This window comes from Chanodichthys erythropterus, chromosome 20 (genome assembly GCF_024489055.1).
Source record: "Chanodichthys erythropterus isolate Z2021 chromosome 20, ASM2448905v1, whole genome shotgun sequence".
In the NCBI taxonomy this organism is placed as follows: Eukaryota; Metazoa; Chordata; class Actinopteri; order Cypriniformes; family Xenocyprididae; genus Chanodichthys; species Chanodichthys erythropterus.
Window position 1 is genome coordinate 8,423,730 of NC_090240.1, and position 22,500 is coordinate 8,446,229.

The 22,500-nt window shown below is 35.9% G+C and overlaps 1 protein-coding gene across 4 annotated transcripts in view; it reads right to left on the minus strand.

The window, feature by feature from the left end:
* utrn (utrophin) overlaps positions 1-22,500 on the minus strand; it is a 286,896-nt gene that overhangs the window by 202,443 nt on the left and 61,953 nt on the right. For all 4 annotated transcript variants that reach the window (XM_067372391.1, XM_067372392.1, XM_067372389.1 and 1 more), the window contains exons 15-32: positions 22,207-22,314; positions 21,928-22,107; positions 21,665-21,843; positions 19,467-19,566; positions 19,298-19,385; positions 18,959-19,206; positions 18,183-18,363; positions 12,556-12,671; positions 9,414-9,554; positions 9,222-9,335; positions 6,954-7,109; positions 6,637-6,807; positions 4,859-5,041; positions 4,550-4,684; positions 2,909-3,058; positions 2,659-2,820; positions 2,390-2,521; positions 148-321 (exon numbers count right to left, since the gene is read on the minus strand). In XM_067372391.1, the coding sequence (XP_067228492.1) occupies positions 148-321; positions 2,390-2,521; positions 2,659-2,820; positions 2,909-3,058; positions 4,550-4,684; positions 4,859-5,041; positions 6,637-6,807; positions 6,954-7,109; positions 9,222-9,335; positions 9,414-9,554; positions 12,556-12,671; positions 18,183-18,363; positions 18,959-19,206; positions 19,298-19,385; positions 19,467-19,566; positions 21,665-21,843; positions 21,928-22,107; positions 22,207-22,314 (2,718 nt within the window). The remainder of the gene's footprint in view (positions 1-147; positions 322-2,389; positions 2,522-2,658; positions 2,821-2,908; positions 3,059-4,549; positions 4,685-4,858; positions 5,042-6,636; positions 6,808-6,953; positions 7,110-9,221; positions 9,336-9,413; positions 9,555-12,555; positions 12,672-18,182; positions 18,364-18,958; positions 19,207-19,297; positions 19,386-19,466; positions 19,567-21,664; positions 21,844-21,927; positions 22,108-22,206; positions 22,315-22,500) is intronic.

The following is a 22,500-nucleotide window of genomic DNA, read 5'->3' on the forward strand; positions in this document are numbered from 1 at the left end:
TAAATCTGAAATAATATATATATAGAATATAAGAAAATAATAAAAGATGAAAATGATTGCCAGGCCAGATTTGGCCCATGGGCCTCCAATTGAATGGCACTAAGGGTGTATGAATAATACTAAAATAACACTGGTGTGATTTCTCACCATACATCCGGCCAGGTGGGTCTGTATCTCCTCTGGTTTGGTGTCTTTCAGGTCCAGGACGTGAAGGTCAGCTTTAGCATTTTCCAGAATCCTCTTGCAGTCCAGCATTCGCTGCTCAAAGTTGGCGGGTTTCTGGAACAGCTGGTATTTCGTACTAATCTCACGGAGCTTCCGCTAAACAGACGGAGATACACAAGATACACTTTAAGGCTGGAATACACTTCACAACTATTAAAGCAGATTTTAAAACACCAGGAATCAAACACTTGCCAACTTTGTAAATGGTTAGAGAAGAAATGAACATCATACACTAAACGAACGAGGATCACACACTAACACACATTCATGTTGTTCTGAACACAAATGATTAGCTCAAAATATCAAAGATTTTTTATATCCTTAATATCCAAAAGGAACTCAAAAAATGAGGTAATCAGTTACATCACATTTTTTTGAGTAATGATGTTCCCAATTTTAAGTAAGCAGAACTATCAAGTTTTGAGTTTGTAGTACTCATGTGTGTTAATTGCTCCTAACTTGAAGTACTGAGTTAGCAAACTCATACATTTTAACTTTGCAAATTAAATGAGTCATTTACTTCACTGTAAACCCTAATAAGAAAATTCAGAAAATGCCAACTTGCTAATTTTCTAATATGTTAACAATAGCATAGTATAGACCTTTCTGATGGAATACAGCAACTTAACTTACTGTAACTTACCTGCTTTCAAACCAAAACAAATGGTAACTCTCCAAAAACCCACATTAACAGAAACTCTTCTAATTTATCGTAACAAAACACTAAATCACTACTAAATCTCCCTTACCATTAACCTTGCACAAAAAGCATTATATAACACTTAATTTTATCATTTTCTCTCCCTTTCGAGTGCTATGGGCAAAGCATGATTGGAAATAGAAATCCCAGCCCAGTTTCAGTTAAACTTAAGTTTGTCTAAATTAAAAGAAATGAGTTCATAAAACTCAAAACAACAAAACAGTTCCGTTTACTTGAAATATGTCAGTGCTGTGAACTCAAAAGACAAAGAAAGTTCTGAATACTCATAACAGTTAATCTAACAGAACTAAGTTTGTCCTACTCAAACCAATTAAGTATTTTGAGCATTAAGGTTTACAGTGTACAACTAGAGTTAACTTGTTCAAAAATTGAAAATCTAGGGGAAAATCTGAGCAAACGTTATGCAAATGTATTTCAGCCTTTAGGTTAATATTTTTTTATAATTTAAAAAAAAAAAAAAAAAAGATATAAAAATGAATAGTAAAACTAAAACAAATATTTTATTACATAATTAGTAATAAAAAGAAGAATAAAAATTACAAAAAAACACATTATAAAATTGCTAAACATTAAACTAAAATGAAAATTTAAATATATAAGCTATAAGCTAATTCAAGATATTATACTCAAAATTAAAACTGAAACAAAATAAATTAAGCCAAAAATAATAAAACTAACAAAAGGTACATAGAATTACTAAAAATTAAACAAATTTAAATGAAAACTGAAAATATAAACAAAAAACTAATTCAAAATATGAAAATCTAATAAACAGTATAAAATAATATTAAAATAACACCTGTACAGAGTGAATCTCAAAACCTGAATATCCAAGATTAATTACTAAAGTATAAAACCAAATACTGTGTTCGGAAAGGAAAAGCATTCTACGGAGCCCCTAAAGGGACATGGCGATGGAAAAAAAATATGAGATGGGAGGGAAAAATACATTTCAATGCCTTTGCGTTCTCTCGCAATTATATAGTTGAGTAATTATATTGTATATAATTTGTGGGCACCAGGGAGCCACTATCGATATATAGGGCATTGAATTTTTTTTTTTTTTTTTTTTTTTTTATACTATCGCTTTCCAAATAGCAATCATGCGTACTCTGTGTATAGAGAGAGCCGATTCTGACCACACATTTTACAAGATAAGATACTGTCAAATGACGCTCAGGACCTGTTGCGCACCAAATCCTCCACCATCATCCTGTCAGTCATCTCTCCTTACTTAATAAATAAAATCTGATGTACTGTAATGTAACCAACCTTTTAGGGGTGGTATGCGTTATTCATTTTCAGTGCCTTTCCGAATTCAGATTTAGGCACATCCCTAGTATGTAGTACAGTAGTGGCAGAATGTCCAGTGTGAAAGTAGTCCAGCAATATGCAGCATGTGCAGTTCCCCTCCTGTCCTGCGGGGGCAGTATTGTGTCTTACCTGCAACTGGTCCAGTAAGGTTCCTCCTCGCACAGGTTTTCCCTCTGGGGCAGTCGGAGGCACATTACCCACATTCCTCCTCCTCAGATCTTCCAGTGTGGCCTCATGGGCCGCAATCTCAGCCTGAATGGCCTGCAGAGAACATTGTTAAGGTGAAAGGCCAAAGAGTAAAGGAATTAGCTCAAAGTTGTTTTACAATATATCTGTCATTAGATATTAAACCTGCACATGTGAGAAAAAGTGTGGGTTTGTGGTTTGAGTGTTTATACCTGAGCTTCCTGCGGCAGCTGGAAGGCGTCGATGCGATCTGTGAGGTAAGATGTGAGTGTTTGGTCCAGCTGCGTGAGGGACGTCTGTAGTGTGTGTAAGGCCGTCTCATTCTCTCTCAGACTCCCCAACCGCTGCTCCAGAGACAACTGACGTGCAGCAGCCTGCAACACACACACAAATTTACGAATGTAACGTAACTGACTGCCAAATGTGAGTCTGAATCATTTCATGGATTCAAATCAAACACACCAGGTGAGTCAGTTCATCGTAGCGCGAGTTGAAATTCTCCAGCTTCTCGCTGATGAGTTCATCCAGAATCCCTCCGTCTATGAGAGTCTGCGCCAGCTCTCGGATCTGAGTCCTGTTGTCACCCGGATGACGCAGAACCGACTCCACCGACTGAAAGAGACACACATCACGAGTCCCGTTTAAGTGTGTCACACAAAAATGAAGATTCTGTCATTAATCACTCACCCTCATGTCGTTCCAAATCCATAAGAACTTTGAAACACAAATGAAGATCAAGAAGATCTTTGAGAGATTTCTATCCATCCACTGAAAGTCTATTCACCCAAAATGTACATAGAGCACTCATATTTGGTAAACAGAAGCTCAAGCATGTTTGCTTAAAGGTGCCGTAGAACATCTTTTCAAAAGATGTGATATAAGTCTAAGGTGTCCCCTGAATGTGTCTGAAGTTTCAGCTGAAAATACAACATAGATTTTTTTTAATTAATTTTTTTATCTGCCTATTTTGGGGCATCATTAACTATGCAACGTTTCAGGCTGCGCGGCCCCTTTAAATCTCTCGTTCCCTGCCCTCCTGAGCTCTCGACCATAAGTGCAATTATACAGTGCATAAACAAAGTTCACACAGCTAATCCCTTAAATGGATCTTTACAAGATTTTCGTCATTCATGCTGCATGCATGCATCGATTCCTGTGAGTATAGCATTTATTTTGACGTTTACATTTGATTCTGAATGAGTTTGATAGTGCTCCGTGGCTAAAGCTAACATTACACACTGTTGGAGAGATTTATAAAGAATGAAGTTGTGTTAATGAATTATACAGATTGCAAATGTTTAAAAATGAAAATAGCGACGGCTCGTCTCTGCGAATACAGTAAGAAACGATGGTAACTTTAACCACATTTAACAGTACATTAGCAACATGCTAATGAAACATTTAGAAAGACAATTTATAAATATCACTAAAAATATCATGATATCATGGATCATGTCAATTCTTATTGCTCCATCTGACATTTTTCACTATTGTTCTTGCTTGCTTACCTAGTCTGTTGATTCAGCTGTGCACAGATCCAGACGTTCTGCCCTTGTCTAATGCCTTGAACATGAGCTGGCATATGCAAATATTGGGGTCATACATATTAATGATCCCGACTGTTACGTAACAGTCAGTGTTATGTTGAGATTCGCCTGTTTTCCGGAGGTCTTTTAAACAAAGGAGATTTATATAAGGAGGAAACAATGGAGTTTGAAACACAACGTATGTCTTTTCCATGTACTGAACTCTTGTTCTTCAACTATGCCGAGGTAAATTCGGGCTGGTAAATTAGGCTGGTTCGGTTGAGCTTCTGCTTATGTTCACTGATCAATTTTTGAGTTTTGGATGAACAGACTTTCAATGGAAGGACAGAAATACCAGAGTTTTCATTAAAGGGGTCATGAATTGGGGTCAGTAAGAGGCCTTTGTACTATAAAAACATCCTGTAAGTTTCAGAACTCAAAGCTTCCTAGTTAGTACAAAAACAGCTTTATATTGAAACCAAGCTCCGAAAAAAGACTCGTTACAGATTTTGTCACATTACGGCGTTTTGGCCTTATGCAAAATTCCTAACTGCACTTTCAACATGAAAGCTGTTACCTCCAGAGCCTCGCTGATGGACTCTGTGTTTTCTGGGACGTTCTCAGTGGCGTGAACCTTCTCCTCCAGTGTGTTCAACCAGCCAGACTCCACATCCAAATACTGCAGCAGCTCAATCCAGCAGGACCACACCTCCTGAACATCAGTGCAACCACATTACACTTCATTTACAGATCCAAACAGGAACCAATCAAACCACATTGTGAGCAGCTCGGTCCCAACCCTCTGTCTGTGTGTGTGTGTGTGTGTGTGTGTGTGTGTGTGTGTGTGTGTGTGTGTGTGTGTGTGTGTGTGTGTGTGTTTGTGTACCTCAAGCGTGTGGCACTTGCTCTTGAAGCGATCACACAGTTTCTGGTAGTTCTGCAGAACTTCAGTGAGCTCAGGGCTCAGGTCAGCACTACCACTAGGGGGTGTCTTACTGATCAACACATTAATGCTATCCTTCAGAATCTTCACACGCACTTCCTTCTGCAGCACATCCTCTTTGGCCCTCTGAAACACACGCACAGAGACGACGCTTACACAAAAGTCTCTATAGAAAAATCTGCATGAAAAACTAAATTATGACTATGGCACAAAAACACTGTCGGTGCTTCGGGTAAAGAAAAAAAAAAAAAAAAATTAAAATTATACATTTTAAATAACAAAAATAATAATAATTAATTTTTTTTTAAAAAAATGACTGATATGATTCAAAACCTACGGAAGAGGATTAGGGCCAAGCAATAATAAAAAAAATAAAACCATCTCGAGATTAAAATTGTTAAATTTCAAGAAAAAGGTCGAGATAAAATGTTGAGAATAAAGTCATTAAATTACGAGAAAAAAGTTGTTAGATTATGAGAACAAATTCAATAAATTATGAGAAAAAAAAAGTCGTTAAATTTAGAGAAAAAAAGTCGAGATAAAATGTTGAGAATAAAGTCATTAAATTACGAGAAAAAAGTTGTTAATTTATGAGAACAAATTCGTAATTTAACCAATTTGTTCTCGTAATTTAACGACTTTTTGCTTCCGTAAAAACCTATTTGACATTTACAAACTGTTCAAATTTTTTATATGGAAGCTTCTTTCCGCCACTGAATAAAAAGAAAAAAAAAGAAAAAAGATAATTGCAAATTTTTTATCTCGCAATTCTGACTTTTTTACTCACAACTGCGAGTTTATATCTTACAGTTGTGGGGAAAAAATAAGAATTGCAAGAAAAAAGTCAGATTTGTGAGATAAAAAGTCAATTATATTTTATTTATTTATTTATTTATTTATACAGTGGCGAAAAACTTTTTCTAATCATATTTGTTATTTAAAATAAAGCTAAAATCAAATAAAGTATAAATATTTTATATGAAAAATGAAAAATTACAACAACTGTATTAAACTTCTAACAGTATAAACGCACATTAACAAACATTACAATGAGTAATGTACAATATTTTTAGTTAATATTAATAATCAAAGTTATTACAGATTAGTTATGACTAGATGAGTTTCAATATCCTTTTCAGCCTATTCTTTGGGTTTATCCAAACACCCACACATGCAGTCTTGGCCACTTGACAGCGCATGAACCCAACAGGAAGTAAGTATGCAAGACTGTCCCATGTCTTAACGCACACTATTCAAGGCTAAGCGTATCCCATCATGCATCATGTTCAGGAACTTGAGTGGCCCAAAATTTCGAGATGTTGAGGAAAACCTTCCACTTTAAGTTAAATTAATTTGATATTACATATAATTTGGTAGTAAAACAAACTGTTGCACACTTTACTGGTGCAAATATGTGTATTTTGTACAACATTTGCAACTGCTTTTTATCACTTAATTAGAAGCACTAAATTGTCTCATCTGTTACATAGGGACGACTGAACAGACATTTACAAGTTTATTTTAAAATGCAAATTACTGAAAATGAAAAAGCTCTGTAAACACGTGCATTTTCCCAACACTATAAGTGTGTCCCACAGGTAATCAGAAGTTTGACACACACTTGCGGTCTCTTCACGCCCACTTAAACACCAAAAACAGGAAATACGTCATGTAAGTAGATGAGTAGTGATGTGTGGGTATTTAGACAGGCCCATAAGCACCTTCATCTCCTGCAGCGCCTCCTCCAGCTCCTCTGGGCTCTTATACTCAAAGTCTCTCATGAGAAACTCCTCGTCCACTTGAATCATCCACTCACGCATCTCCGCCACATCTTTCTTCAGATTCGTCACTTTCTCCTGACCTTCACTCACACGCTCCTCGCGCCTCAACAGCTGCAATCAAGATTGAACACATTTTACACTGACATCCACTCAATGGGACTAAGCCAAGAAGGACGTGTTGGGTTACGGATTGATTCCTGCTTGGGTGAACAACACTGTATATGTTCTCCCTTTGCTGTGTAGCAGCACATTCGAACCTCTTTACTGAGAGCGTCCCAGCGTCTCTGCCTGTCGTCCAACTCCTCCTGCCCCCAACGGATCAAAGTCGGTACTGAGCTCTGCTGCACGGCCGCCACGTTTTCTGCCATCTGCTTCAGAGACGAGTCCACGCTCTCTATCTCACTCACCAGCTCCTGCACACACAGAGTGGATCATCACTAACCTTACAGACACTCAGCCAGCAGGACTTGAACAGATTCAACTGTGTTTAGTAAACCAGCTCAATCTGTCCACCACCAGCTCAGATAAGGTAGTCTTGATCGAGTCCTGCTGATCAACCACCTAAACCAGCTTCAAACAGCTAGAAACCGTTTTAGAGGGCCGAAATCATTAACCAAAATGGTGGTGTTTAATTGACAATTCTCTGCTGAAGTGCTTAATTGAGTGTGTCAAAGTCTGTTTCATGAACACCATGTGGATAAGCTACAACAGATATGCTGTGTGGACAATATCGATCTCTCGTTTTTAATGGATCTTCAATTCGATGAAACGAGATCTTTTAGCCTGTGCATGAACAAAACGTCTCTAAACATTTTTTGTAGCACCTGCCCTCAAATAATCACAATAAGCTTTGTGCTTCATTAATTTTGATATGAAACAAAGTCTGAGCTGCAAAAATTATGTCCATTTTATAACTTAATTCAAACAATAAATGTTGTTTTGACGCTCTTTAATGCTCTTTTACTGTAGAGCCTCAGTTCAAGTGTCATGTGAACCGATCATCTACTGCTAATTATAGCATGAAATATGCATGAATGAACATCAGAAGGAATGTTGAAAGACACAGAACAACTTACTGAAATAATCCCGTCTCATGTAATTGATCAATCAGTGTTTCAACCGTGGAAAGACGTCAATAAAACAGCTTGAGAACAACATGTCATGTAATGTTACAGTTTAAATACTAAGTTTTTATTTGAGTGTTGATTATTATAGTCAAGTAAACCTAAATTGTTGGTTTTGGTTTTTGGTTAGATGAAAACTTTCATTTTGATTTAAAAAATGTATCATCAGTATAGTACATAATATTATGTAATGCTAGAAAACTTATTATTGGGCCTGAAATTGCAAACTTTCGAAAACGGGTTTCAAAGTGCGAGTTTTTGAAAATGATACTGTTATTGTCTTTGTGTAAACTACAAAAATGTGAATTTGTGAAAACAGTGACGTCATGCGCATGTGTATTACATGTTCCGCCAATAGGTGCATAGTGTTTCTTTACAAAGTGACATCGCCATCTACTGGCCTGGCAGCAGAATACAGAGTTTTTAGTCGTTTTTACAGATCAGTGTGAATGGGGATTGTTTTGACAACATTTTCGTCTGTTAGTGAAGAACATCGTCTGAATGCAAAAAGGATAAAATTCTTCCATTTTTAATGTATCATTTTCATGTAAATGTACCCTAAAACTGTTAAAAAATGTTTTTGTTGATTGAAATTAAGCTTAAAATATATATAAATATTAGATGAATAATGTAAACAAACTCAAATGAAAATTATTGGCAACTAACTGAAATAAATAAGTTTACTAAAAATGACTAAAAGTGAAATAAAAATAAATAATTATGTTATTAAAATATTGATATAAAAACTGCACTGTGTGTAGTTTAAATGCTTATATACAGCTCAGTTTTTTTATTTGAGTCCTGATTATTAAATAAATTGGTCCCACTTTATATTAAGTGGCCTTAACTGCTATGTACTTACATCAAAAAATAAGTATAATGTACTTAATGTGTTCATATTGAATTGTGCAATACTTGTGCTGCTATTGAGGTGGATATGGGTAAGGTTAGGGAAAGTTTTGCTGGTATGGGTAGGTTTAAGGGTGGGGGTAAGGGTTAAGGGATAGGTCAACAGTGTAATTATAAATGCAATTAAAGAAATTAATTACAGATGTAATTACATGCAGGTGTTTTTAAAATATAACTACAATGTAAAAACATGTATGTACACAATAAGTGCATTGTATCAAATTATTAATTTAAATGTAAGTGCATAGTAGTTAAGGCCACTTTATATAAAGTGGGTCCAATAAATTTGATTAATTTATTGATTATTAAATGAACTTCATACATTTTCAGTTTTGGTTTTTGGTCTAAATAAAAACTGTAATTTTGGTTCTAGTAAAAAAAAGAATTTCAGTGCACCACTACTAGAAAGCATGTAAAACTATCAGCATTATTCTAGATTATTCAACAGTATCCATCCATATGAATGACATATTTAACACGTTGACCTCTGACCTTGCACTGGCTGAGCTCTTCCTGTAGTTTGTCGCCGTGGCTGAGGCCACTGGCATCTCGAGACAGCAGCTCCTCAACCGCATCCAGCCAGCGCTGCACCTCCTCGCTCTTCACCTGATCAACATCAACGCAAGCATCAAAACACACAACATTCACAACAGTTCAAGATACTCATGTGAATCAGTCCCTCACTTTTGTGTCCTTCATGCTACCCAGAATGCACTGCAGCATGCTGAGCTGGTCCAGGGCGGCAGTGGAGAGTTCAGTCCAGCGCTGCTGCTCCGCTGCCTCTGACTCCTTCAGCCTCTGCTGCTCTATCTCTGCATACAGAGCCTAGAAAACAGGTCAAAACAACATTACCCACAAGAACCTACTGCTTTATCGCTCCTAAGAGTGAGCCAGGTTATACTTTAAATAATTACAGCTCATAATCACTATAAAACAGCATTATAAAGACCCTAAGAATGAATCAGTGTGGTCATGCTGTAAACTTCGGATTTCACTGGTTCAGTCAACTCACTTAGGTAACTAGTTATCTGATTTAAAGTAATAGATTGATAGACAAGGAAAAACTAAGGCCAATGTGTCATTAATATAGTACATTATATTATATAATACTATAAACTAGATTTATTGTCTGCATAATTATTGTCCACATTTGTAACACAGAACCAGGGATTTTATTGTTAACTAAAATTAAATCCATAAAAAGAAAAAGTTTTGTTAAAGGTGCTATATGTAAGATTTCTGTCCACTAGAGGTCGCTAGAGGCCTATTAAAAACAAAGGCGTAGCTTGATGAACTTTGAGCGCGGAATCTTGGGACATGTGGTCTTCACATCACAGCCAGTGGAAACAATTGGGATAGGACTCGGTAAGAAATCATGTTCATGGATGCGATTATTAGCATTACTATAGTATGAAGCAGAGCAGGGCTGAGTGTTGTGGGAGCTGAACGAGGAGCTGGAGCGATTGCACAACACACGCCTCACGAGCAGCAGAACTTTTATTATGTCACAGTCGCCGGCGCCGCTTCTGCTTTCCCGGTCATGAGTATGAGGTAACACAGCTCTGTTTATCATATTAGATACATTTAAGTGTGTTGAAAATGATGTTATAATGTTACTCTGTGTGTTCGCTCGGCAGCTGCTGTGAGACACTTGTTTGAGACAGAGATAGATCAATTTTAGAATATCATCTTAAATGCTGGATGGTTTGTGTTGATAAATGGCATGCAATTAATTTTAAAATGTATTGTATGATGGAGAAATTTCTGTGTTACTAAAAATAAAGCTGCATTTGATTATGCTATGTTAGCTACTTCACAAAATAGTGTTTTTCACCGAGGCATGGTAAAGCATGGTACTCGCAAAAAATAAATAAATAAATAAATCAAGAACATTATTTAAACAATAAGACTAAACGTGTTGAGCTATATAACAATAATTACTTTTTATGTCTATAAATATATCAAAACAGTTGTTTCATTGTCTATTAAAACATGTAATATAATAAAGCATCTTTGGTGTTTCCATGGTTTCTACAAAAAACCGGAAACCGAGAAACCTTGAACTAAAATGAAAACAAAATCTAAAAACTTAAAGATAAAAGCTTATTTAAAATATGAACAAATACTAAAACAGTATTTTAAAAAATAATAAAATAACACTGCACAAAACTAATATGCTGCTCACTAAAATATGCTGTTGGATTATTTGTGAGTGTATGCAGTAATTTAGTCATTTAAAATCATTTAAAATATAGTTCACAAAGGGGAACAGTAACAGTGAAAAAATGCAAACATAAGTAACAATATGCTTCAAATGATGTATGTGTCAAATCAAATCTAATAAATAAGACCTCAGTATGCCTCTTTTAGGATGTTTTAAATTTCTGAATTAAAATGATCTTTCTATTTACTGTTGCAGCACCAAAAAAAGAACCATGGTCAAGTTACAATGACATTACAGAGAGGACCCTTGTAGACCCTGAGAGAAAAACTGAGACAAACGCTTTATGTTTGATGTGTACACAACGTGTATTCAAGGTGTAAAGAAGATATGTTATTACTTTGATGTTTACTATACACTTGAAATAATGTTGAAAATGTAAACTTGCCAATTAATTTCTACAAAAATTCCAAATAATTTTTTTTTTTAAATGAAAAACCCATTTTCCACAAGCAAATATATCAGAAGATCATTGTAATATGTACTATTCTGCATGTCAGAGTGCAGTAGCTCATTCACACCAGCAGGTGGAGACAACTCATGTCAATCGAAAACCCTCCAAAGATCACTTTCACTCCCACAGAAAGAAGTCACATCTAAAATAGGAGATTCTGCAAGATTGTGCTTCTCACAGTCCATAATCAGTTCTTAGATGTGACAGACATTACATAACCGGACTTGAGGGCAGCTTTTGGCCGTTTGTGTGGGCTGGTCAGAGCTGTGCAGACGGGCTCTGCCACGCGGGCACTGCCTGGCGTGCGTCCCGTCTCTCTTGGCTAATGGCACAAACTACCAAAGGAAAGTATAAATATTTATATGGCTTTAAATAAATGGCAGCCTGCATTTGCTCTCTTTGGCTTGTTTTGCCATCTTAGTCTTTGGCTTTCTTCCCATAATTCAAGCACTTACAGAAAGAAACGTGTCCAAAAATCAAAAGCAAACGTCACCTAAGAGACTACACACAGGTCAAGAGCAGATACAGACAGAGAACCAACACTTGGCACAAAGTTAGACTAACACAGAGTCCTCGTTGAGCGCCAAATGAGAGGATGACTTGGTGAAAAAAACAAAAAAAAAAAAACACATACAAACTTCAACAAAATACTTGATTTAAATCAAACTGTAAGAATTAAGGGTTGGTCGCTCCATTGACTTGCATTGGTACACATGTGAATGCTAGAGACAGAATAAACAGACTTCTGGGAATTTCACCGTGTTCTAAAGTTCACATTTAGTGACTTCTGACTTATATCACATGACAGCGTGTGGCCTACAGAAGATCTCTTGGCATGGCCTCTTAGCTGAATTAAAAGAATGCAAACATTGCAGTAAAGTGGACTAGATAGCATACTTTTACAATATGGATTTATTGTGTAGAATTATATTTGTAAAAAGGGTGCTGCAGAAGGTGACATAATATTACGATCATTACAGAAATTTTGCTCTTGCATCCATACTGACCCAAGATAACATAAAATCGTAATTCCAGTGATATTGTTTCTCTGTGGAGTTATCATTATAGTTGTAGTGTGGAGACTCTAATATTCTCATAATATTAGAGTGATTATTAAAACTAAAATCACACACACACACACACACACAGACCTGAGCTTTAACGAGTCCCTGTTCAGCTGTGCTCATGTCTCTGATGTCACTGTTGATGGTGTTCAGTCTGGACTCGATCTGCTGCAGCACTCTGGACCCCACCAGCCCGGACAAAACTACAGAGAGAAACACACAAATAAATCAATTCATTCATTCATTCAAGTAACCTAAAATAATTGATAATATCATTATTAGTTTCTTTTGCAAATATGCATAAGATAATAGCATTTTAGAAGCTGCAACTGGTCACCATTTTTATTATAGTTTCTCCACTTTTAATCACATTTTAGCAGTTCCTGCAATTTTTAATAGGGGTGTGACAAGATTAAAGGTGCAATATTTAAGATTTCTGTCCACTAGAGGCCTATTCAAAACAAAGGCATAGCTTGATGAACTTTGAGTGTGGAATCTTGGTACATGTGGTCTTCAATTCACAGCTGGTGCAAAAGAATAGGAATAGCACTCGGGAAGAAATCATGTTCATGGATGGGATTATAAACTTTATTGTAGTATGAAGCAGAGCAGGACCGAGTGTTGTGGGAGCTGAACGAGGCCGCTGGAGCGATTGCGCAACACACGCCTCACGAGCAGCGGAACCTTTATTATGACACAGTCGCCAGCACCGCTTCCGCTTTTCCGGTCATGAGTATGAGGTAATGCAGCTCTGTTTATCATATTAGATACATTTGAGTGTGTTGAAAATGATGTTATAACGTTACTCTGTGCGTTCGCTAAGTGGCTGCTGTGGACACTTGTTGCACACTGCAGTAGGATAGATCGATTTTAGAATATCATCTTAAATGCTGGATGGCTTGTGTTGATAAATGGCATGCAATTAATTTTAAAATGTATTGTATGATGGAGAAAATTCTGTATTACTAAAAATAAAGCTGCATCTGATTATGCTATGTTAGCTATTTGACAAAATAGTGTTTTTCTCTGAGGCATGGTAAAGCGTGGTACTCGCAAAAAAACCAAAAAAAAACAAATTAGATTTAAACAATAAGACTAAACGTGCTATATAACAATAATTCGTTTTCTGTCTATAAATATATCCAAACAGTTGTTCCCTTGCCTATTAAAACATGTCAATATTAAAGCATCTTTGGTGTTTCCATGGTTTCTACAAAATAAAACTGGAAACCGAGGGTAACGCGGGTATGACGCAGTTGACAGGCGACTCCTCACACTCCTGGAGCCTTGGTTAAAATAGCAATTTTCTCACGATTTACAAATAGTTGGAATCATTAGGGATATATTGTAAGTACACAAGGGAACAAAATATATAACACTGACCTAGTGGTTTTTGGGTATTTTACTGCAAAAATCTTATATATTACACCTTTAAAATGTGATCTGTCTCGTGATGTTGCCATGACGGAGTGTGAGGGTGAAATTAGGACAGAATATGCCACTGCTACATTTACATTACACCTCCACTGTCATTTTGCTTTTTATAGAAATGAAAACCATTTAACGAACAGCAGAGCACTACGTAGTGTAGCAGGAATCAGAGTTCACTGACAAGACCATGGCGGAGGATTCACTGCACAACAGAGCCTAGCTTCATATAAATGTTTTACCTTGTAGAGTTTGTGCTCAGCACTGCCGCTCCCTATTCACAGAGTACACGCGAAAGCGAAAGTAAAACGCGAGTGAGCATTCAAACACGATTTCAATACCCAACATTTTGAAAGCGGCTCCCTGATGCATAAAAATATCTCAGAATATGAAAACTATCTTAGGCTGGGCTATGTAGTTGTAACCATCTCTTAGCTCTGTATCATGCTTGAAGAATAAATTTGGTCTCCATTTGCACTTTGAACATTGAGAATATATTGATTATGGTTGGATTTATTGTTTGCACTTAATAACCTAATAAGAGAAAACTGTCATTTTTCTTCATACTGTTTTTTTTTTTTTATTTCTATGATCAATTTGTGGAAAGAAGTTCAGCTAGGAGGTCAAAAGTTGTAGAAGCTCAAAATTCATGTACAGATTTAAGATCGTGAAATTTCAAATGCTCCTGCAGACTATTTATCTAGTCATGTATTTAATCATTAGGATTTCTTAAAACTACCGTGCAAAAATCTCATCTTGTTCTCGTGAACTCAAATCTTGTCTCGTCTCATGAGCTACATGTCTCGTCACACCCCAAATTTTTAATTACAAATATTATGTGTTTGTGTCATAGAAATGTATGAGCTACAAGTATGATCTCCAAATCTACCAGATTTATATGTTTTCAGATTAAAGTTTCAAGTCGGTGCAATTATGTTTTGGGTGGTGGCAAACAGCAGCCCCTCAATGGCATATACTGTACATCTAGACACTCACACATCACTAAAGGGTTCCCTGTTGGATTTTTACATATGTGATTATAAAATTTTTTTTGTGAATTGGCCCCTTCTAAGATGTGGAATATAAGAGAGGAGACAAAAATAACTGCCTGTGGCTCATGTGTGTTTGTTATTGTGTGTAAGTGTGTGTAAGTGTGTGTAAGTGTGTGTGTGTGTGTGTGTGTGTGTGTGTGTGTGTGTGTGTGTGTGTGTGTGTGTGTGTGTGTGTGTGTGTGTGGTAAGCCTGGATCCCAGATGTTAGAGGTCAACAAGTCAAATCATGGAACATTAGGTTTCCGATTGTCCCACGAGCATTTAAATGTTTATGTTTGTGTTTTTATGCAGATTTACTTTAGGGCAAAATGGATGAAAAAATTGCCCAGATGGAATGTGAAAAACCAAAAAAAAAACTAATTTTGATGACATCCTCGAGGGTAAAAAATAGTCATAAATAAAGTAAAACAATTTATTTATTGTGCTAGTCTTTAGCATTGTATAAATACATCAGCAGATTGTCAGACAGCAGTAAACATGCATGTGTGTTTATTTGGCTATACTGGGAGTAAAAAAGTCCTCAGAAGCGTCCTAAATCTGACAAAGCATCACTGATGTGCTCAGTTAGGAAAAACTATTTTCAAGTAAAGCAACATTTTGTTGTTGTTTTCATTCTGGTTTAAGATAGTCAATATGATTAGCTGTAGATAAAACAATAGAAGTCTACAGCATGTCCCCATTTCCAAGGCTAGCTAAATGTGGGTGTAAGAGATTTCCGGAGGCTTTAAGGTTAAACACTGATGTACTCTTACTTGGAGCGGTTTCAAGCACAACACACACACACACACACTCTCTCAGAGGTTTATCAGTGTGTAAAAGCTTTCTCACTGAAGCTACAGCCTTAAATAGACTGCTCTCTCTTTCTGTGGCTCGGCTCTTGTTGGCTCCACAAATGATTTACCTGTTGCATAAGTCACCATTTCTGCCCTTCAATAAAACGGATGAGAACAAGAGAAATAGAGAGAGAAAGAGAGGTACTGTCCATCTTGGCCCCAATTCAATTCCCGGGACTTGTAAAAATCTCACTGGGCCTTAATCTCTCTGTGGATCTGCTCCAAAACCTCGTGAACTGCCCACATGAGCTGCAGCATTTTAAGATCACTGTTATACTATGAAAGCCAGACATTTCATTGTTGACTTACAGAACATTCAAGGATTACATTTTATCAGGGAATCGAAGCTTGGCATTGCTAGCTTAAGGCTATGATTAAACTGATAATTTATTTTTGCACAAGAAATAATTGCACTTTCATGCAAGCACAAATCAAGAGAACATCAGCTCATACGCAGGGTTTATTTGACCTGATCTTGTTTCTTTATTTATTGTATTTAATCATATACATGAATACTCTCTGCATTATGTGAACTGCTAAAACTTTAAGAAGCTTCTCTGAAAAGCTAAAACATTGACATTTCTTATGTTAATCCCAATAATTCCAAATTATATTAATTATTTTCTTATTGAAAATGCATTTAGATTGCACAATTGCAAACAATAAACCCGAGACTCACGTCTGAGATGGTTGGATGGCAGTTAACTATGGCAGATGGCAGTTAACTGTTTTTGGTTAACTAAATGAGAGAAGCAAAAACATGATCACTACTACTACAATACGATCAGTCCTGCAGCCCTAGTTGAGTTACCGAAATCTGTTTAAAAAATAAATAAAATTTACTGCCTTTTACCCTATATTTCTATATATTCCTGTGCTGTATTTGTTTATGCTTATCTGAGTATCAACAAAGGCAAGATTAGATACAAAAGTACTTGAACTAATTATATTTATATATATATATATATATATAATATATATTATATATTATATATTACATATATATTATATATATAAAATATAATAAATAATATAATAATATAATAAATATATTTAATAATAAATATTTATTTATTTATTTATTTATTTTTTTTTTTTTTTGTCTTATTATCAAAGTTGGAAACAGTTGTGTTGCTTAATATTTTTTGGAAACTGTGACACTTTTTTCAGGATTCATTGATGAATAAATAGTCAAAAAGGCAGCATTTATTCAAAATATATATATTTTCTAACAATATAAATATTTACAAATCACTTTTTATCAATTTAACATATCCTTGCTGAAAAAATATAAATTTCTTCCAAAAAAACAAAAAAAAAATACTGACCTCAAACTTTTGAACAGTAGTGCATATTGTTACAAAAGATTTAATTTAAATAAATGCTGCTCTTTTTTTTTTTAAACATTTTATTCTTCAAAGAATCCTGAATGATGCTGATGCTGAAAATTCAGCTTTGCATCACAGACATAAATTATATTTTAAAGTATATTATAATAGAAAATCATTATTTTAAATTGTAATAATATTTTACAATATAACTGTTTTTTCTGTATTTTTGATCAAATATTTTATTATATATTTTTATGATATATTATGATATTGTTTTGATTCTGAAGTGCATCTGATGGACACTCTACTATCTCATGAGCCCACAGGAAAGGAGTTATGAATGATAGTAAAGTGAAACAACTGACACAGGTCACTTAGCATCTTAGCATTCAGCTTAGTAACATGTGAACAGCTGGAGTTATTTCCTATGTAAAGTGTTTGAAAATGATGATGTTCCATTTCAATTTGAACTCTACCCAAGCAGACACTCGCATAAACTTCTGAAGTAATATTTTGTCTTTTTTGGAGCTTGAGAGAACCAGTTAGAGCCTATTTTATAGTATGGAAAGAGCAAGTTGGACATGCTTCAAAACTTCTCCTTTTGTGTTTGACTGATGAAACAAAGCTGGAATAATATGAGGGTGAATCAACGATTACATTGTTGGCTGTTTCACCCAAAAATGAAAATTCTGTAATCATTTACGCACCCTCAAGTTGTTCTAAAAGTTTCTTTCTTATGCTGAACACAAAAGAAGATATTTTAAAGAATGTGGGTAACCACCATAGACGTCCATAGTATGGGGGGAAAAAATACTATGGAAGTCAACTGTTTCTTCTTGTGTGTTCAAAATTTTCATTTTTGGGTGAACTATCCCTTTAAATGCAATCCTGTAGGAATGTTCTGTTCTTTCTCCAGAAGTGATTTAATTTCTCCTTGATTTGTACCTTAGAAAGAAAAGCTGAACTACCAATTTTCACAATCCTAAGTTCCCTCAAATTGCAGGCTGGAGCAACATTCTTTAAAATGTAATGCGTGTGTTTTGTAAGGGCTGTAATTTGGCATTGTATACCTGTCGTGATGTCCTGCTGCCGTGCCTTGAGCTCTTGAATAGTTGAGCTGTGGCGTGATGCCAGCGCAGTCACACTGGGCCTCATGGTATCAGGGGAACCAGGTTCTCCGGTCAGACGTTCCGTCTCAGCGCAGAGATCTTCCACCTGCGGCTGAAGCTTTTCCAGCTCTGCTATCCGAGCCTAAAAAAAACACATATACATTACACATTTGCTCTGTTAATAACTCTGTGTGAAAATCACATAAGGCATTCTGAGTTGGTTTTAACATGTTTCACTCTTAAAAGTAAAGCTTCTTCATTGGCATTACTGGTGGTTCCATGAAGAACCTTCATGAAATCCTTCCATTCCATTCCTTTTTTACGCTAAAAGGGGGATTGCAATGCCATAGAATTCTGGGCTCCCAAAAGAACCTTTCAGTGAACCATTTTTATTGTGAAAAAGCATATTTTAAATTATCTAAAGAACCTTTTTCCACTATAAAGAACTTGTTGTGGAATGGAAAGTTTCTATGGATTCTTCATAGAACGATGCCAATAAAGAACCTTTATTTTTAAGATTGTATAGTGGAAAAAAAAGTTCTTTAGATTTTTAAATGTTCTTCAAATGAAGACAAAATGGTTATTTTAAGAACTGTTCAATGAAAAAATCTTTGATGAACCCTACATGGTTCTATTGCACTGCTGCAAAAACCTATTTTTAAAAGTGTACAGTTAAATTCTTGTAAACATCTGATTTGAGAACAATATCTTGCATAGTGGCCTGGAATTTGACTGACCTCACAGACATCTCTGAGTGTCTGTAGTTCCTGCTGGTTGTCTTTTGCTCTAAACCCTTTTGTGGAGGTCAACCATTTCTCCTGTTCCTGCAGCACTCCATCCACAGCCTTCAGTCCTGATAGAACCGCCGCCGCTCGCTCTAGAACTTGAGCTCGCTTCCTTAGATCCTGGATCATTTTCTGACAGCTCTCCCATTCCATACGCACAGAGTCCAGCCCAGAACGTGCCACCTCTGAAGACAGACCTTCTATAGGCAGATTGAGTGAATTTAATTGGTTAAAGAACACAAAGACCAACATTTATCTTGAGGAAATCACCCATAATATATAATTCCATACCTTTCTCCAACTGTTCAATCATCTTCTCTCCTTTCTGCACCACCTCTTTCACCGGCCCCTCGTTTTCATCGAGCTCCACCCCCAGGACCTACAGAGACAGGACAAACATATTCAGTAGGCCAAATGTATGAACAAGTAAATGTTAGTGCGGGTCAACACAGCAAGTCACCTGTAGTTTTTCCTTCAGGAGAGACGAGTCTCCAGCAGCTCGGGCGGATGATTTCCATGCAGCCAGCCGCGACAAAAGCTTGGGAACATCGGTTTCAGCTCTAAAAAACACAAACACATCACATCAGGGTTCACATGAGGGAGTGCTACAGCGGAGCAGAACAACAGAGCAGTGTGTGTAAACACTGCATAGCTTATGCTAACCTTCACAAATGTGCTAATTATGAACATAACTGCATGATGGAAACTTGCTTGAACAGCTGCTAATCTGTAATGCTTGAAATGTGACTTTTAATTGTCAAAAACACTGTCTGGAATGATATCAGATAGCCCATGTCAAACATGTACAATAATTGCTGGCTCATATGATTTGATATTTGGTGTAGTGCACTGCAGAATAAACATCAGAGTATTCTTTTTTTTTAATTAAATTATTGCAGCCTGAAATGACCGCATCTCCACTTTTTGAAATATTAAGTGCACATCTAACAAATTAATGTGCTTATTTAAATCGAATCTAATTATAAAGACTATTATACACTATATACAGTATTATATATAGTAGTTTCATTATTATCATGAAACCCTCAGAAATTTGTATTTTGTCCCATGTACACTAACGCTCAAAAGTTTAGGATCGGTAAGATGTTTAATGTTGTTAAAAAAAGTTTTGTCTGCTCACCAAGGCTTAATTTATTTAATTAAAAATACAGTAAAAACAGTAATATTGTGAAAAATTATTACAATTTAAAATAACTTTTCTATTTGAATATATTTTACAAAGTAATTTATTCTCGTGTTGGCAAAGCTGAATTTTCAGCATCATTGCTCCAGTCTTCAGTGTCACGTGATCCTTCAGAAATCATTCTAATATGATGATTAGTTCCTCAAGAAATATTTATTATTATTATCAATGTTGAGGGATTCCTTGATGAACAGAAAGTTCAAAAGAACAGCATTTATCTAAAATACAAAGCTTTTGTAACATTTTACATTACCGTTCAAAAGTTTGGGGTCAGTAAGATTTTTTTAAAAATTTAAAAAGAAATTTAAAAAATTAATACTTTTATTCAGCAAGGATGCATTAAATCAATCAAAAGTGGCAGTAAAGTCATTTATAATGTTACAAAAGATTAGGTTTCAGATAAACACTTCGTTTGAACTTTCTATTCATCAAATAATCCTGAAAAAAAATATTGTACACAAATATTTTGTACAATTGTAAACAATAAATGTTTCTTGAGCAGCAGATCAGCATATTAGAATGATTTCTGAAGGATCACGTGACACTGAAGAGTAATGATGTAATGTAATGATGCTGAAAATTCAGCTTTGCCAACACAAGAATAAATTACATTTTAAAATATTTTCAAATAGAAAACTGTCATTTTAAATTGTAATAATATTTCACAATATTACTGTTTTTACTGTTGTTTTAATTAAGTAAATGCACCCTTGGTGAGCAGACAAAACTTATTTTAAAAACATTAAAAATCTTACCGATCCCAAACTTTTGAGCGGTAGTGTAAGCAATGTTTTGGATTTCTTGTGCAACTACGTCTCTCTGGCGCCTTTTAAAAGCAAACAGCTTGGAAAGACAATAGACAAGCGTAGGTTGTGAATGTTTTGAAGCGATAACTTGGAAGTATTAAACATTAACCTCTCCATTGCTGAAATGGACTTCCCTCATATTTGCCACATAACTTTTCTTTCCTTTTAAACTCTTGTATAAAAGTGTGTGTGTGCGTGTCTTTGTGACATATCAGGACACAAATTTGTATAATAACATGGGTATGACATAGGTATTACAAGGAGAGGGTGACTTATGAGGACATTACCCCATGTCCCCACTTTTCAAAAGGCTTATAAAATCATACAGAATGAGGTTTTTTTTTTGAGAAAGTAAAAATGTGTTTCCTGTGATGGTTAGGTTTAGGGGTAGGGGTAGTGTAGGGGGATAGAAAATACGGTTTGTAGAGTATAAAAAACATTACGCTTATGGAATGTCCCTACAATTCACAAAAACAAACGTGTGTGTGAAAACCTGGGTAAATAAGACAAAAACCCAAGTTGCAGAAAATAATGCAAAGTTTGCTTGATTTTGCATTAAAGTTGTGATCGTGTGAAATCCTGGAGGGACTGATAAAAAATATTTCTAGGGTTTTTGTCAGGGAAGACACATGTTTGTGTTTGTCGTACAGTCTCCTGAGCTCGCCGTCTGTATCTAGATGTCGTCTTTTTGGCGGGGCGGGTGGTGGTAGCTCTCGGTCGCTGCTGGTGAAGGTCTGCTCCATCCGTGTAGTTACTGTTGTGACTGTCTCCATGACAAACTTCTCCTGTATCTGGGACATCCCGGTCACAGACACTGCTTCCGTTACCTGGAAACAGAACAGACACTTGGAATCAAGTTTATATAAAAGACTAATGTGCAACAATACACACAAGAGTGATGTGTATGTGACCTGGCTGGAACAGTCCTCGAGTTTTTGGACCAGGTTGTCCCAGCGTTGGGTCAATTGGTCTGTGTCTGTCTCTATCCTCTGAGCTGCGGCTGGACTGTTTAAGAGCACCATCACATCCTGTCCAGCGTCTGACAGAGCACTCAGGGTCCTCCGCTTCTGCGCCATATCCTCCTTAAGACTCTGCCATAGGTTGAAAGGTCAAAACATTTGGCTGAATAACGTTAATTGTTTTCATAACCTAAGCTAAAAATACAAAGTTACGCATGTTTGTCTACTCACGGCTAATCTGCGGACGCTGCCATTTATTTCACTGGGGTCTCTAAATTCACAGGTCTGAACTTCACTTAAGGCCTTCTCCTTTTCTGCGAGCCATGATCCAAACAAACTCTGAATGGACAAAAAGATAGAAATAATAGACATCTAAATAAGTCAAGTGATGGGAAGAATAGTGCTTTGAAAGCAAAAGAAAAAGTAGATTTTCTGAAGCAAAAATGCATCATTATTCATATGTTGCTCCAAATAAAAAGAGAAAATCGCCCACCTCTACACAGTACTTTGGCATACAACCATAAA